Below are 15,608 nucleotides of genomic sequence, written 5' to 3' on the forward strand. Positions count from 1 at the left end.
AAACCTATCTACCCGTGACTTAGATATATTCAGCAAGGTAGCCTCCACCACTTCAACGGGCAGAGAATTCCAGAGATTCACCACCCTTTGAGTGAAGAAGTTCCTCCTCAACTCCGATCTAAACTGCACCCTCCCCCCTTATTTTGAGGCTGTGCCCTCTAGTTCTGCTACCCTTTCTAAGTGGGAAGAATCTCTCTGCCTCTACCCTATCTGTCGCCTTCATTATCTTATATGTCTCCATAAGATCTCCCCTCCGCCTTCTAAACTCCACCAAGTACAGACCCAGTCTATTCAATCTCTCCTCACAGGCTAACCCCCTCAGCTCATACTTAAGGAGAAATATTTTGGGATGTGTTTGTAGAAGAATTGTTAACTGTGTAAAATATAATCTTGTGTCTTTAAATTTTATTTATTTTCCTTTTTTAAATAAAGCTTTGAATTTAGGTTTTAAGATCTTCATGAGTGGTTTGAGATGTTTTTTCCTGACTTCAGATACCTTTTCATAAAATACAAATTGTAAATCACTGTGACACCTTGTTCAAGTTTCAGTTGGGGATTTGGACAGCCTGGTACTTAGCACCTGCCATATCATACCATAATCAAGCTACAAAATACAATAATTCCTGACGTAACACTGTAGTTTCTGTAAAATACAACAAAATTAGCAACCAGATGTTCCCATAACAACCAATGTAGTTAGGTTCTGCAAAATCGGTCTCATAAAAAAATTAAAACATTATACACTAAGTTGAAATACTGTGTGTTCTTAAATTCCTACATTTGTAGATGAAACAATTTTAAAAATAAGTGAAAGAGTATAAAGAAATACGTTAACTATTTCTCTTTGCCTCCATGCTGCATCTCTTGCTCAGCCATACTCCTGCTCATCAATCCTCCTGCTTACCAACTCTCCCCCTCCCCAACTCTTTCACTTGCAAACCTTTCCAATCCTTGATTCTCCCACTTGGGTTGTGTACGCCTCTCTTGTGGGGACCATGATTTGGATTCGATAGGAATTTGAATTGTTTTTGCAGCAAGCAAGGAAATGTATGAAGGGCTTGCTCTACCCACTCTATATATTGGCTTTGTAGCTTAAAGAAAGAAAGATATTGTTTTTAAATCCTATGTAATTACAAACTATTGTCAGTGGTTCAGTCTTCTGACTATTCTCGTCAATCCTATTAATATTTTTTACTTCTAACATGAGGGTTGACCACCGGTGAAACAGTCTGGGATTGCTTCCACAACTGAACTCATGATTCAACTTCCATACCAGAGTTAAACAGTAACACAATCACTCTATTTGTGATGCAGGTACAGTGTCTCAAAACTAGCAACGTAGGGAGAACAATGCGGCCAGTTTTCAGGTTTTGCCAGATTTCCTATCAGGCAGTTCAGGCCATGAGCACTTCAAGTCAAACTGGACAGACGGGAATAAACCAGCACACGGTCAGGCCCAACACCATGCCAATGCAGTGCCTCGATGAATTATCCAGGTATGTTTTTATTTCAATTAAAATTGATGCAGTCATACTAGAAAATGTATGATTTTCAGGCAATTCCAGTTTTTGAACAGCAAGATTTGAGAGACACTGCATCCGTATTGTTTAATTCAGCTCCTTCTGAAGAGTCAAATTTCATAAATCTTGGTTCTGTCAAATATGTTAAAGTTGAAGTGCATTTATTAGTTACAAGTAAGGCTTACACTAACACTGCAATGAAGTTACTATGAAATTCTCCTCGCTGCCACACTCCGGCACCTGTTCAGGTCAATGCACCCAACCAGCATGCCTTTTAGACTGTGGGAGGGAATCAGACCACACGGAGGAAACCCACGCAAACACAGGGAGAATGTGCAAACTCCACACAGACAGTGACCCAAGCCAGGAATCAAACCCGGGTCTCTGGCACTGTGAGGCAGCAGTGCCAACCTATTTAAAACCTTAACTAATAGAAACGCATTCCAATCTGTATCATCGCCTCACACCCAATGAAAGATGCACACACCTCAATAAACACAGAGTGCTTCCCACCAATAAAATTCAAAACAGCAGTTGCAAAGCTGTTTGCTTTTCATGAATAAACGTTTGAAGAAGTATCCAGCCAAAAAGGTTTAAATAACGATGCAGTAATTCCAGCTCAACAAACTTTTAGCCAGACATATTTCAATCTTAAAATAATCTTGAGTAACTGAGAAGCTAACAGCTCAAAGATTAAAAATATGACTTAATTTGTCTTATCCAGTAAGATTCTTGTTTCAACCTAAAAACACTGACGCAAAAGGCTATCATGCTAAATGTGGTGCTTCACTGGTACTCTGTTATTACTTCCATCACCTCAGTAAAACAAAAAGAAAAGCTGGAAAGCAAACACACAAGACCCACTTTCAAACATTTCCTGAAACTTGGTCACAATTCTCATTAGGCTCTAACTCAAAAATGCAATTGCTTGCACGTGTACAATGAAAACCATAGGTTTTGCAAATAAGTCTGGCATCAGAATCCCCACAGAATTATCCTAGCTAAAAAACATGCCAATAATATGGAAGTCAAAAGAAGGCATTGTCTAGAAAGGCTCAATAGCGAGATTCTTGCACAAGTAACAATTCCCAATTTTGAGATTCACAAAATGAGACAATGAAGGAGGACATTCAGCCCTTCATACCTGTGTCAACTATCTAATTAGCCCGATACCTGCCTTTTCCTCGTAGTAAATGTTTCCCATTTTGAAAGTTAGTATTGAATTGGCTTCTACAACACTTTCAGACAATGCATCCCAGATCAAAAATTCACCTCATCTCTGGTTCTTTTGCCAACTACCTGAAATCAGAGTCCCGTGGCTACTGAGCTTTTCGTCACTGAAAAAAAAGTTTATCCTTTTTCACAATTCTCAAAACTTGTATTAAATTTTAAAATTTAAGGTGAAGGACCATAGCCTATCTAGTCTCCCAACATAGCTGAAGGCCCTCAACACCATTCCAGTAAATTTTCACTGTGCCCTGTCCAAGTCCATGACATCCTCTCCAAAATGTGGAGCCCAGAATTGAACACAATACTCCAACTGGTCTGTACCTATTTATTGCAATTCCTTTTCCCAGCACTTGGCCTGTAGCCTTGTATACTATGGCATTTCACATGCTCATCTAAATGCTTCTCAAATGTTATGAGGGTTCCCACCTCTACCACACTTTCAGGCAGTGAGGTCCATATTCTCACCAACCTCTGGGTGAAAAAGTTTTTCCTCAGATCCTCTGCCCTTTACCTTACATCTATACCCCCTGGTTACTGGCCCCTCATACAACTTGCTGTCTGACCTAGTATGCAAGTAGGCCACACTGGCTATTGCGGCTTGGCAACAGACACCATCACTGAAAACAACCACCTAGAAAGACAGAAGGTAGTGTTACGTGCAGTACTCATGGCAGAATTAGCCTCCCAAGAATTAACCTCTTCAGCAAATCACTGAAATCCACATAAGGACAAGAAATTGTTTTACTTATCAACTAAATACACGAGAAAAAGTTAGGCCTAGTGCATGTAGGTGAAAGTGAATTTTTAATGTTTAAGTTTTGAACCTAAAGTTTATGTAAGATTTGCAAAGGCATGCCATATGAAAATACCCCATCTGAAATGGATCTATTTGCTGGCCAACTCCAACTGGGTTGTGAGAATTAACGTGTAAAGGTTTATCACAGCTTCCTTGCTTTTGTGCTCTTCACCACTGTCCATAAAGCCAATGAGTCTTTTTTTAAAAAATCTCCTTTTATCATTATTCACCTGAAGTCGATGGTTCCTGTTGGAACACGGGCAACAATCATCATTAAAACAGGCAGCAGCATTTAAACAAGTTACTCAATGGCAGTAACACCTGTTCCATTAACCCATTGTATGAATCACCACTTTCAGAAGATAAGGGACAACAATTGGAGGAAAACCAGTAGAGGGAAAGACATTTCCTTTGCGCCTGCTTAAAATGAGTACTGTCATTATGACAAGACGCAGGTAATATATATTGAAGCAATCACATCACTGTATCCAAGTGTTATGACAGAATCAAATATTATAGTAAGGGTTTCTGCCATCCATTCTCCACTCTGTTCCCCCCCTTTCTTCAACATTCTTTTCTCCTCCCACCCACAAAGTGGTTCATTGAGCAAACATTTGGCAATTTTCCTTTCTCCCCAAATACCTCATCATACTAAATTTGTCTCAGAACACAAAGGTAGCGTATTTAACATAGATCAAAAGTGACTATTATACAAGTTCCACTCCTTTCTGTAGTTACAGGCAACAAGGCTGCCGGCAGAGCACCAAGAAAAAGCAAGCATACTTAGATATAAACAAACAGTAAAATTGGATTAAATTGGCGTAGAACTTGGAATCAGAATGTTTTCCCTGCACTTCACCCTCCAAAGCACATCCATAACAAACAGTCACACATACAAAATGGCCTGTCATAAAAACAGCTCTCAGAGCAGGGAAACAAAAATGCAAAGAACAAAGGGTTATGAATAAAGAGAGAGAAAAAGTGCATTGTAAAATATTATCTATTTATCAGCATTCCACCTGGAAAAAAGACCTCTTAACTCCACCAAATTGAATTAGCCAAAAGTGAAGATGAATAAGATCCAGAAGGCTCAGTTAACTAGGTGCTCAAAATGTCCATCCACTACAAAGTAATAAACTAAATACAGTGAGCTGTAGTGAACAGGAAGGCAGGTCGGTCATATGAGGACAGAATAAGTCAGTTAGGACTATATTGATTGGAGTTGAGAAAAGGGATCTCATAGAAATTTATAAAATTCTAACAGGATTAGACAGGGTAGATTCAGAAAGAATATTCCCAATGGTGAGGAAGTCCAGAACTAGGGGTCATAGTTTGTGGGTAAGGGGTAAACCATTTAAGACTGAGGTGAGAAGGCATTTCTTCAACGAATGGTGATTCTGTGGAATTCACCACCATGGAAAGTAGTTGAGGCCAAAACATTGTGTGTTTTCAAGAAGAAATTGGATATAGCTCTAGTGAATAGAAGGATCAAGGGATATGAGGGGAATGGGGATCAGGATATTGAATTCAATTATCAGCCATTATCAAAACGAATTGCAGAGCAGACAAGAAGGGCCGAATGGCCAACTCCTCCTTCTATTTTCTATGTTTCTGGGATATCAAAATAATTTTCATCTGTCTTACACTTTAAATTATCACTAATATCTTTGTACTTCTGTAATGACACAACATTAACCACAGATCACAGTTCAGAAATGTTGGTTCATCCACAAGTCTTTTCCAGGAATACAAATAGTGAAAAGATAATTAAAGAGAGGGGTGATGCTGATTTAGGGACTGAAAAGGAATATATACAAATGGAGACAGAGGTATTAAATTAACACTTTACATCACAGATGAGGCAAAAATAAGAGATAGTAGAAAAGCTGGCTATACTTAAAGTTGGTAAATCAGCAGGACCAGATGAAATACATTAGAGGGTACTGAGGAAAGAGTGAAAATCATGGAGGCGTGACCATAATCTTCTGATCCTCCTTACATACAGAGGTGGTGCCAGAAAACTGGAGAATTGCAAACACTACACTCTTGTTCAAAAAAAGAGTACAAGGATAAGCCTAGCGCACTCAGCCAGACAGTTCAAGCTATGTGGTGGCAAAATTTCAGAAACCGTAGTTTGGGACAAAATTGTCACTTGGGCATTTAAGGATTATTTAAGGAAAGCATTAATTAAGATAGACAAATCACACTCATCTATTTTGATTTGAGTTTTTGATGATGTAACAGTCAGGGTAAATGAGCATAATGTGGTTGATATTGTTTACATGGACTTTCAAAAAGCATTTGATGTAGTGTCACACAACAGGCAAAGTTAAAGTCCATGGAATAAAAGGGCAGTGGCAGCAAGGATATGAAGCTGACTGAGTGACAGGAGAGCAGTGCTAGATGTTGGTATTTCAAACTGGAGGAAGGTATACAATAGAGTTCCCCAGGGATTGGTTCTAAGAACATTGCTTTCTTGATCTATAATTTTTTTTTAAATTCATTCATGAGACGTAGGTTTCGTTATCTAGGCCAATATTTATTGCCCACCCTGAATTGTTTAAAGCTTATTTAGTAGTCACGAGTAAGGCTTGCATTAACATGGCAATGAAGTTACTGTGAAATTCCCCTTGTCCCCACACTCCAGCACCTGTTCAGGTCAATGCATCTAACCAGCACAATCTTTCAGGATGTGGGAGGAAACCGGAGCACCTGGAGGAAACCCACGCAGACACAGAGAGAACATCCAAATTCCACACAAACAGTGATCCAAGCCAGGAATTGATCCCGGTTCTCTGGCACTGTGAAGCAGCAGTGCTAACCACTTAAGAAGGTGGTGGTGAATTGCCTTCATGAACTGTTGCAGTCCATCTGGTGTATAGTGTTGTCATAGGGAGTTCCAAAGTGATAACAATGATCCAGACTCGATGTGCAGAGCTCAATGTCAAAAGCAGTGCATGGCTCAAAACTTGGGAATACTATGAATTGTGACAAAGATAACAACAAACTCCAAGAGGATATAAACAGGTTGGTGGAATGGGCAGGCAAGATACACGTAGGCTGGAATTTTACCATCCTGCATGCCACAGGAATCAGAGCAAGCAAGGGACAGACAACGGAAAGGTCTGTTGACCTCGGGTGGGATTTTATGGTTTTGGGATGAGCGAGATCATAAAATCCCACCCATAAAATTTAATGCAGAAAAATGTGAAGTGATACGTTTCTGGAAAACAATATGGAGATTTAATATAAAATAAAGGATACAATTTTAAACAGGTGCAGGAGCAGTGAGAACTGGAGGTATACAGGTACAAAATCACTGGAAGGTGACAAAACAAGTTGAGAAAGTGGTTAAAAAGGCATACAAGATCTTAGACTTTCTAAATAAGGATATAGGATACATAAGTAAAGTAAGGAAGCCACTGTGAACCTTTGTAAAATACTGGTTCATCTAAACTGAGGTACTGGGCATCACACTTTAGGAAGGTTGTGAAGGCATTACAGAAGGCGCAGAGAAGATTCACAAGAATGGTTCCAAAGATGAGGAACTTCAGCTATATAAATTGGAGAAGCTGGGGTTGTTCTTTTACAGAGAGAAAGGACATTCAATAGCGGGGTTCAAACTGTTCTCACTGGCACAAAGGTCGAGAACCAGAGGACACTGATGTTAAGGTAATTAACAAAAGAAAACCAAAGGCAAGAACAGAAAAATCTTTTTAAGCAGCGTGTGCTTTGGATCCAGAATGTACTGCCTAAGAGAGCAATGGAAGCAAGTTAAACCAGAGAAATAGATAATTATCTGAAGACAAAATATTCACATGGCTACATGTAAAGGGTGGGGGAGTGGGAATAAGCTAAGGTGCCCCTGCCAAGAACCAGCATAAATATGACAGGCCAAATGGTATCTTTCAATGCTGTAATCACTCTGTGATGTCTCTTTTTACCTCAAGCTAAAACACAATAACTCACAATTTGCAATGCTTGTAGCATATTACTAAGAAAAAATTATTTTAGACCAAGATTTTCATCATGAAAGTAAGCACCTTCAAACTGAATGTATTTTAAAAAGCTGATTAAGAATATCTTACCTTAACATAACAATGTGCATAGCAGTTGTGCAGTAGGTTGTCAGATGGCTGATTAAGGCTGCTGACAGCAGGTACAAGTTGTCCGGCGTACATTGGCACTGAATGTTCCAAACTAACCTTGTCCACTTGTATTCTCAAGGCAGGTAGGGGTCGCAATGGATGAAAATGTGGTGCATTTAAGACAGGCATGGAGTTCTGGAAGAACAAAATTTTCAATTCTTTTTTGAAGGAAGTTTATTACCATTCAGTTTTGAAGGAAATCATAGATCGTACTTTGTGGGCAGGTGCGCTGCACTGCGTAGTACCTACACATACAGGTCATGCAAAGACCAGATTCAGTCCCTATTCTTGTGTTGAATAAGCTGACTGTTAGTCCAAGGAGCAGTAGGGCACTTGTATTCGAGTCCAAAACTAAGGGTCATAAATTGGACAGTCAAAAACAAATCTAAAAAAGGAATTCAGAATTTGTTTGGACAGTTTTTAGAGTGCGGAACTCAATGCCACATGCAGCAGTATAAACAATATCATAGATGCATTCAAAGATCATGAGGGAGAAAGGAATTGGAGGTTTGCAAATAGTAACAGACAAAATAGGGTGGGAGGAGGCTCATGGGTAACTCTGGCACAGAGTTAGGCAAATGGTCAGATTTTGCACTGAAACTACTATGTAATTCTACACAAAATTAGCCTTTGCAATCCTAAAGGAAATTTTCCAAAGTTTCTAACGATCCCAGCTGGAAGTGATGCAATTGCAGTAAAAACAGCTTGCTGTGTGTCATGTTTAAACAGAACTTTCACTAAGTATTTTTCAAAAAGCCATAAATTGCAGATCCCAGAATGCTGCATCCAACAGTGAGGATATGGGGGAAGAAGTCACAAGAAAGACTGAGCATAAACAATTGCCAAATTAGTTAAGATGCTGAATTCATCCTAAATAGCGTGATGAGGTGAGAATTTTACATCACCAAAGCAGAATGATTAGGTGATGGGGATCTGTCCTGATGACCAGTTGAGTGAATTCACACATCATGAGAGCTTTACAATCAAAGCGCTGTGTAACTAGAAGTCAGTGAGTATAGGGCTAGTGGGTTAACGGGACTTTGAATGAGTAAGGGCACACGAAACAGAGTTTTGGAAAGCTTAATCATATGGAGTACAGAAGATGGGAGGTCGGCCAGGAAAGCATTAGAACAGTCAGGTCTAGAGGTAACGAGGGCATAGGTGAGGGTTCCAGCAGGAGATGAGCTCTGGCATAGGCAGAGTTGCGCATTTGGGAGTTGGGGCTGCATAGCAGCACAGTGGTTAGCCTTGTTGCCTCACAGCGCCAGGGACCCGGGTTCAATTCCCGGCTTGGGTCACTGTGTGGAGTCTACAAGTTCTTCTGGGTGCTCCGTTTTCCTCCCACAGTTGTGCTGGTTGGGTGCACTGGCCATGCTAAATTCTCCCTCAGTATACCTGAACCTGAACAGGCGCCAGAGTGTGGCGGCTAAGGCATTTTCACAGTAACTTCACTGTAGTGTTAATGTAAGCCTACTTGTGACACTAATAAATAATCTTCAAACTATGATTCAGTGTTGATAAAGGGAAGCAAGCAAATAGGCAATTATCACTTAGCCATGCCATTTGAATTTGTTGGTCTTCCCCAAATTTTCTTTCTTTCCAGTGTTCTGAAGACTATTCAAAAATCCATGTCTATTATAGCCACGGCACTGTCCCCTATCTTTACAACAGCTCCTGGGCCTTTTCCAAAGCTAACTTAAACCTTATGAGACAACAATCACTGGCCACTGAACGTCCCCTTACTAACTCTAAATCCATCTGTTAAACATGATTTGCAAGCCCTCGGAAGGGAGGTGAGGGAAGGGCATGGGATGGAAGAGAGAGTTGCTTGAGAGTAAGTGGAAATTCAAAAGAATGTTGAACAAATCCTTTGCTTTGGTATCCAGAAAAGAACAAGATACCAGATGATGGTAAATCCTGAATTGCTTTTAAACAGTTTAGGACTTACCATTGCCTCGATATCTTTCAAGGGGGCAGTGATCGTTGGATCATAATGTTTAAGTTAGCTATGGAAAAGGACAAGGCAATCCAAAGTAAAAATACTTAATTGGACCAGTTCCAATTGGGTTGAGAAAGGATTTGGCCCAGATAAATTAGAATCAATGATTCTCAGGCAAGATGGTACCTGAATAATGGGCTGCCTTTAAAGAGTGAATAGTATGGGTACAGCAAAAGTGCATACCAACAAGAGGGAAAAGTGAGGTTAGCAAACCAAAGCTCCCTGTATGCTGAAAGAGATAGGTGGGATGAAGCAGAAAAGATACGAGGTCTTTTGGATGATTCAATTGAGAATCAGACTCAAAGTAGAAAATTCCAGGGAAGTTGAAAAAAAAACTAAAGAGTAGTAAAGAGAAAATACAAGAAAAGATTGGCAAATAACAGAAATAAATCAAAAGGGAGGAAAACCTCTTTCCGTTACCATGTCTGGGGTGAGGGGTTCTTCTATTATGTTGGCGTAAAAACCTATCTGGTTCACTAATGTTCATTAGAGACAGAAATTCGCTCCTCCTTACCTGATTTTTGTTTTGATTCACTCATGGACAATGGGCATCGCTGGCTGGCCAGCATTTATTGCACAGCCCTAGGCGTCAAGGGCAGCTGAGAGTCAACCACATTGCTACGGATCTGGTGTAATATGTAGGTCAGACTAGGCAAGGAAAGCAGATTTCCTTCCCTGAAAGACATTAGTGAACCAAATAGGTTTTCCCAACAATCAACAATGGTTTCGTGGCCATCAGTAGATTCTTAATTCCAGATTTTTTTTATTGAATTCAAATTCTACCATCCATTGTGGCGGGATTCAAACCCAAGTCCCTGGAACATTAGCTGAATTTCTGGATTAATAATCTAGCAATAATACCACCAGGCCATCACCTTTCCCCATCTGGCCTACATGTGAATCCAGATCCACAGCAATGTGGCCGACTCTTCACTGTTTTCTGAAATGGGGGGCAGTTCGGAACATGCACTAAATGCTGCCCTAGCCAGTGATACTCATGTCCTGTAAAATAAATTGTTTAGAAATTAGCTGATGTTAAGGAACCAGGGAACACAGATTTAAGATTTTGGGTAAAAGTTGCAAGAATGAAAGGAAGAATATTTTTTATGCCAGGTGTGATGATGACCTGGGACTCTCTGCCCATAAGCTTGCTGGATAATGAACCGAGCAGGTGCGTGGGACTGACAGGATTGCTTATCAGCTCAAAGCCAAATGGCCTTCCTCTGTGCCGGAAATTACTTTGTAGCTCCCAATTTGCCAAACTATTTGAAGAAATCCATCTCGCGCATATTTGTAAGACTTATTTTTAAATAAAAGAGTCTCATTACCTTTTGACCCAAAATTATGGGAAGTAAATTGTCCAGCAGGTTGAACTCAGCCAGAGTAATTGTAATTGTAGTTTTTAAAACTGTTATACATGTCAGTCTTGTTGGGATATACTCTTCTAAAGCAACCACCTCCTCTTGGCTTGGCAATGTTCTGCTCTCATCCACAGTTTCTGAAAGGTTTCAAAAGAACACTATTAGCATAAACATCATTGCTACTATCAGAATGCTTGGAGGGAGTTTGGAAAGTAAACATAATACTGACAGAATTATTATTTAACCAATTATATATTAAAAAAATCAGGGTGGCACAGTGAGTAGAACATTACATGACTAATGGGACAACACTTGATCAGCAAAGAACATTACATGACTGATATAAATGTAAGCCTTAAAACTGCTCAGGTTACATACACATTGCTAAAAAAAATTAGTGCTTATTACCCTTCGAGAACCAGCAAACCAGATAGCACTGTAAAACAAATTGCCCAGATTTAAACTGACAGCTTTCACCTTGGAATAAGCTTGGAATAAAAGGAAATAAAGGAGTTTATTTATTAGTCACAAGTAAAACTTACATTAACACTGCAGTGAAGTTACTGTGAAATTCCTCTAATTGCCACAGTCTAGTGTCTGTACAGATCATTGCACCTAACCAGCATGTCTTTCAGACTATGGGAGGAAACTGGAGCATCTGGAGGAAACCCAAGCAGACATGGGGAGAATGTGCAAACTCCACACAGACAGTGACTGAAGCCAGGAATCGCTAGGAGTCCCTAGTGCTGTGAGACAATAGTGCTAACCACTGTGCACCCATGCTGCAAATATGCAAAAGCATAGATCTGTCTAAGTGTGCCTTGGGTTCACTGTGGAACCATGAGAAAAACCAGAATGCAAAAGTGCAACTGGAATAATTTTAAGCAAGGCAATATAATCATTTACATTTATATCTAATTTACAGGCAGAAACAGTTGAGGCAGACAATTTGCCTTAACTGCTGTATGACCGTGTTTATGCATAACAAAAGCCTCCTCTCAACCAATGGGATCAGCATAACCTTCCATTCCTTTCTCCCTCACGTGTTTATCTAGTTCCCATTGAACACATCTATGCTATCCATCCCAACCACTAATAAGGTAATAGCCGCTTTCTATCCATTCTATGGCTGAAGAGCTTTCTACTCAGGACCCTGATCTTCCCATTGCTTGCCATTTTAAGACACGATCCCACTCCCATGCCCACATGTCTGTTTTCTGTGGCAATGACTCATCTTTCATTCCCTCACCCTGCAATACAAATACCTCCCAATTTCTATGCCTTTTAGCTTTGACAAATGGCCATCTGCACTCGAAACGTCAGCTCTTTTCTCTCCTTACAGATGCTGTCAGACCTGCTGAGATTTTCCAGCATTTCCTCTTTTGGCTTCAGGTTTCTCCTGAATTGCTGATTTGATCTGTTAGTAGCTGCCTTATAATTATGACCTTTAGTGCCCCGCAAGTGGAACTAACGTCTCTACATAATATTAAAGACATGCATTAAATCACTCCCCAGCCGTCACTGTCTAGAAAAGAGCCCCAACTTGTTCAGTCTTCTCCAATGCTAAGAATCTATTCCAATATCACCCTTGTAAATCTACTTTGCATCATTTCCATTGCATCAACATGCTATTTAGAATATGGGACCATAACGAAAAAACAGCCCTGCTGTGAAAAGGTTTCACACAGTGCAGGAAGCTTCCATTCAAGCCACAGTGCCAATGCCAAGTCTTTGAAAGAACAATCTAATTACACCCAATCCTTTGTTCTTTCTCCATAGTCCTGTAAAAGCTTTTGAAAGTTACTACCAAATGTGTTTCCACCGTCCTTTCAGGCAGTTACTCCAATCCAAACCATCCCATTTTCTCCTCCGGTTCTTTTTCCAATTATCTTACAACTGAGTCCTCAGTTCACCAACCCTCCTCCCCTACCAATGGAAACCATTTGATCTTATTTCACTTATTCTGACGGCACAGTAGCACAGTGGTTAGCACTGCTGCCTCACAGCGCCAGAGACCTGGGTTCAAATGCCTGCTCGGGGTGACTGTGTGGAGTTTGCACAGGTTTGTGTCTGCGTGGGTTTCCTCCAAGTACTCCAGTTTCCTCCCACAGTCTAAAGATGTACTGGTTAGGTGGATTGGCCATGCTAAATTGCCCCTTAATGTCCCTAGATGTGTAGATTGGGGGAATTAGTGGCATAAATATGTTGGGTTACGGGGACAGGGCAGGGGATGGGTCTTGGTGGGAAATGCTGTCAGAGAATCAGTGTAGTGGCCTCCATCTACACTGTAGGGTTTCTACAGTTCTATTTACTTTCATCAAAACTCCTCATAATTTTATTCAATATCCTCTCAACCTTTTCTGCTCTAAGGGGAAGAAAGCAATAAAATAAACACATGTTTGATGGCTCATGAAAACAGGATTTGAAGAACAGATCAGAGGAAAGCAGCTCAAATTTAAGAATGTACATAAAAGCACATAAAATCTAATAGCCACTGGCTGACCTTCTCAATAAACCAAGTGTTAGATACTGGAAAACTCAAATGAAATAGAATTTAAACTAGCAAACTGCCCTCTTTCACCTGAAGCAGAACTTAAGTGTTTGGAGTCAAACCCCTCTCATTACTCCAAAACATCATGTTGTTCAGTACTCAACCTCTTGATCAAACCAACTCCTATACTAAACAGTGTTTTGGTGATCAAAACCCACACACCTCAGCGACCCACAGATCCACAACACCAGACCATTTGCTCATCCCATATCAGTCAACTTGCAGGTCAGAGTCCACATCCCTTAGGTGAACGCGCTTTCCTCCCTCACCTACGCCTCAATAACCGGAACCCAGCCTCCTCAGATCAAAGCATTATCTCTTTCCCCATTACCAATTATTATATCTGACTGAAGCCAGCTACCCATCCTCCTTTGCCCACCATTAATTTCCCTTTCCTCCTCTCCCTCTATCTCATCTCTTCATCTTCTTCCCTTACCAATTCTCTCTACTCCTCCCGCCAGCCTCCCCAGGTTCCTCTGTACCCCATCACCCTTCTTGTATTTCGCTTTTCAATCATACTTGACTTAAAACTGCATTTAAGTTTTATTTGTGTAACTGTCAAAGGAGATTGACTGCGGCATTAAAAATATTGCATTTTGTATGAATATCAAAGAAAAAGATTAAATGATGCAAAATAAACTTTTCCAGTTTCTAACTAAGTGTGCGCTAGAATAAACAGTTCTTTTTACATTATTAAAGTTTAAAATTTATTTATTAGTGTCACAAGTAGGCTAATGTTAACACTACAATGAAGCTACTGTGAAAATCCCCTAGTCGCCACATTTCAGCACCTGTTTGGGTACACTGAAGGAGAATTTAGCATGGCCAATGCACCTAACCAGCATGACTTTCAGACTGTGGAAGGAAACCAGAGCATTTGTAAAATATCCACACAGACACGGGAAGAACATGCAGACTCCGCACAGACAGTGACCCAAGCCGGGAATCGATTCCGTGTCCCTGGCGTTGTAAGGCAGCAGTGCTAACCACTCTGCCACCGTGCTGCCCATATTAACCGGCATCAGTAGATATAATTGTTACAAATCTTTCAACCAAAAAATCTCAGGTAGTTACTTTAATGTGATACACAACAAATTTTGTTTTAACCTGAAATAGGTTTGCTGTACGGTTCATACTCATGATCCAATCCACATGCCACCATCTTGAGTACTCTATGAACAGAGCTACTGTCCAGCCGAACCTCCATTGGACCCACAACTAGACGTTTGGTGGACATCTCTTGGACACTGCCCAAATCCTCGTTTTTGTTCACAGAAACATCTTGTTGTTGAACAGAACCTGAAAAAACAACAATACAGCATAAGCACACCCCTTCTTGAGGGGATGCAGTTCTGGAACATATAAATCCAAGAAATAGAGCCATCTTCTTAAAAGAAAGAAATTTCATGTCAAGCTACGAACAAAAGACCCAGAGTAAAATGAAAGTGGTCATGGAGATCTGTAGATTTATTGAAGCGTATAAATTTTCAAAATGTAAATAAATCCCGTATTACATAATTAAAGCACAAGTTAATCTTTCCTCCTAAAGTAAAGAATATGTTCATTAATGTTTACTGATCCACGTCTACAAATGGGCCAAAAATGTAACTTTCTCCCACTTTTGCAAATTTTCCCTTTTTCCTTCTTTCTCCTTCTGATGATTCAGAAGTACCAGAAACACAGTAAGGGTTGCCAACTGGAATCTCCAGGAAGTGAAGATTAATCTCCAGCCACAAATGTAAAAATATTTGAAGTGAGGGGATCTGGTTGTTTCACTAACATACAGAGCAACAGGGAGGATGTTTCTTTTTCAATTGACACGGACAGGCTGCCTGTCAAGCGGAATGGACAAATAGTGCGATTGTGAAGGTGGGACGATTTAAGGCAGTAGCTCATTTTAGCAAGGCCTTTGACAAGGCACCACATGATAGGTTGTTGTATAAGGTTAAATCTCACGGGATCCAGGGTGAAGTATCTAAATGGATGCAAAATTGGCTTCTTAA

General features: G+C 40.2%; 1 protein-coding gene across 9 annotated transcripts in view; it reads right to left on the reverse strand.

Moving 5' to 3' along the window:
* The window catches only part of vps13b (vacuolar protein sorting 13 homolog B), a 942,410-nt gene that overhangs the window by 721,193 nt on the left and 205,609 nt on the right, over window positions 1-15,608 (reverse strand). For all 9 annotated transcript variants that reach the window (XM_080194714.1, XM_080194711.1, XM_080194717.1 and 6 more), the window contains exons 13-15: window positions 14,713-14,904; window positions 11,022-11,191; window positions 7,635-7,829 (exon numbers count right to left, since the gene is read on the reverse strand). In XM_080194714.1, the coding sequence (XP_080050840.1) occupies window positions 7,635-7,829; window positions 11,022-11,191; window positions 14,713-14,904 (557 nt within the window). The remainder of the gene's footprint in view (window positions 1-7,634; window positions 7,830-11,021; window positions 11,192-14,712; window positions 14,905-15,608) is intronic.

Source organism: Carcharhinus amblyrhynchos, chromosome 8 (assembly GCF_965287045.1).
Source record: "Carcharhinus amblyrhynchos chromosome 8, sCarAmb.v2.hapA, whole genome shotgun sequence".
Classification (NCBI taxonomy): Eukaryota; Metazoa; Chordata; class Chondrichthyes; order Carcharhiniformes; family Carcharhinidae; genus Carcharhinus; species Carcharhinus amblyrhynchos.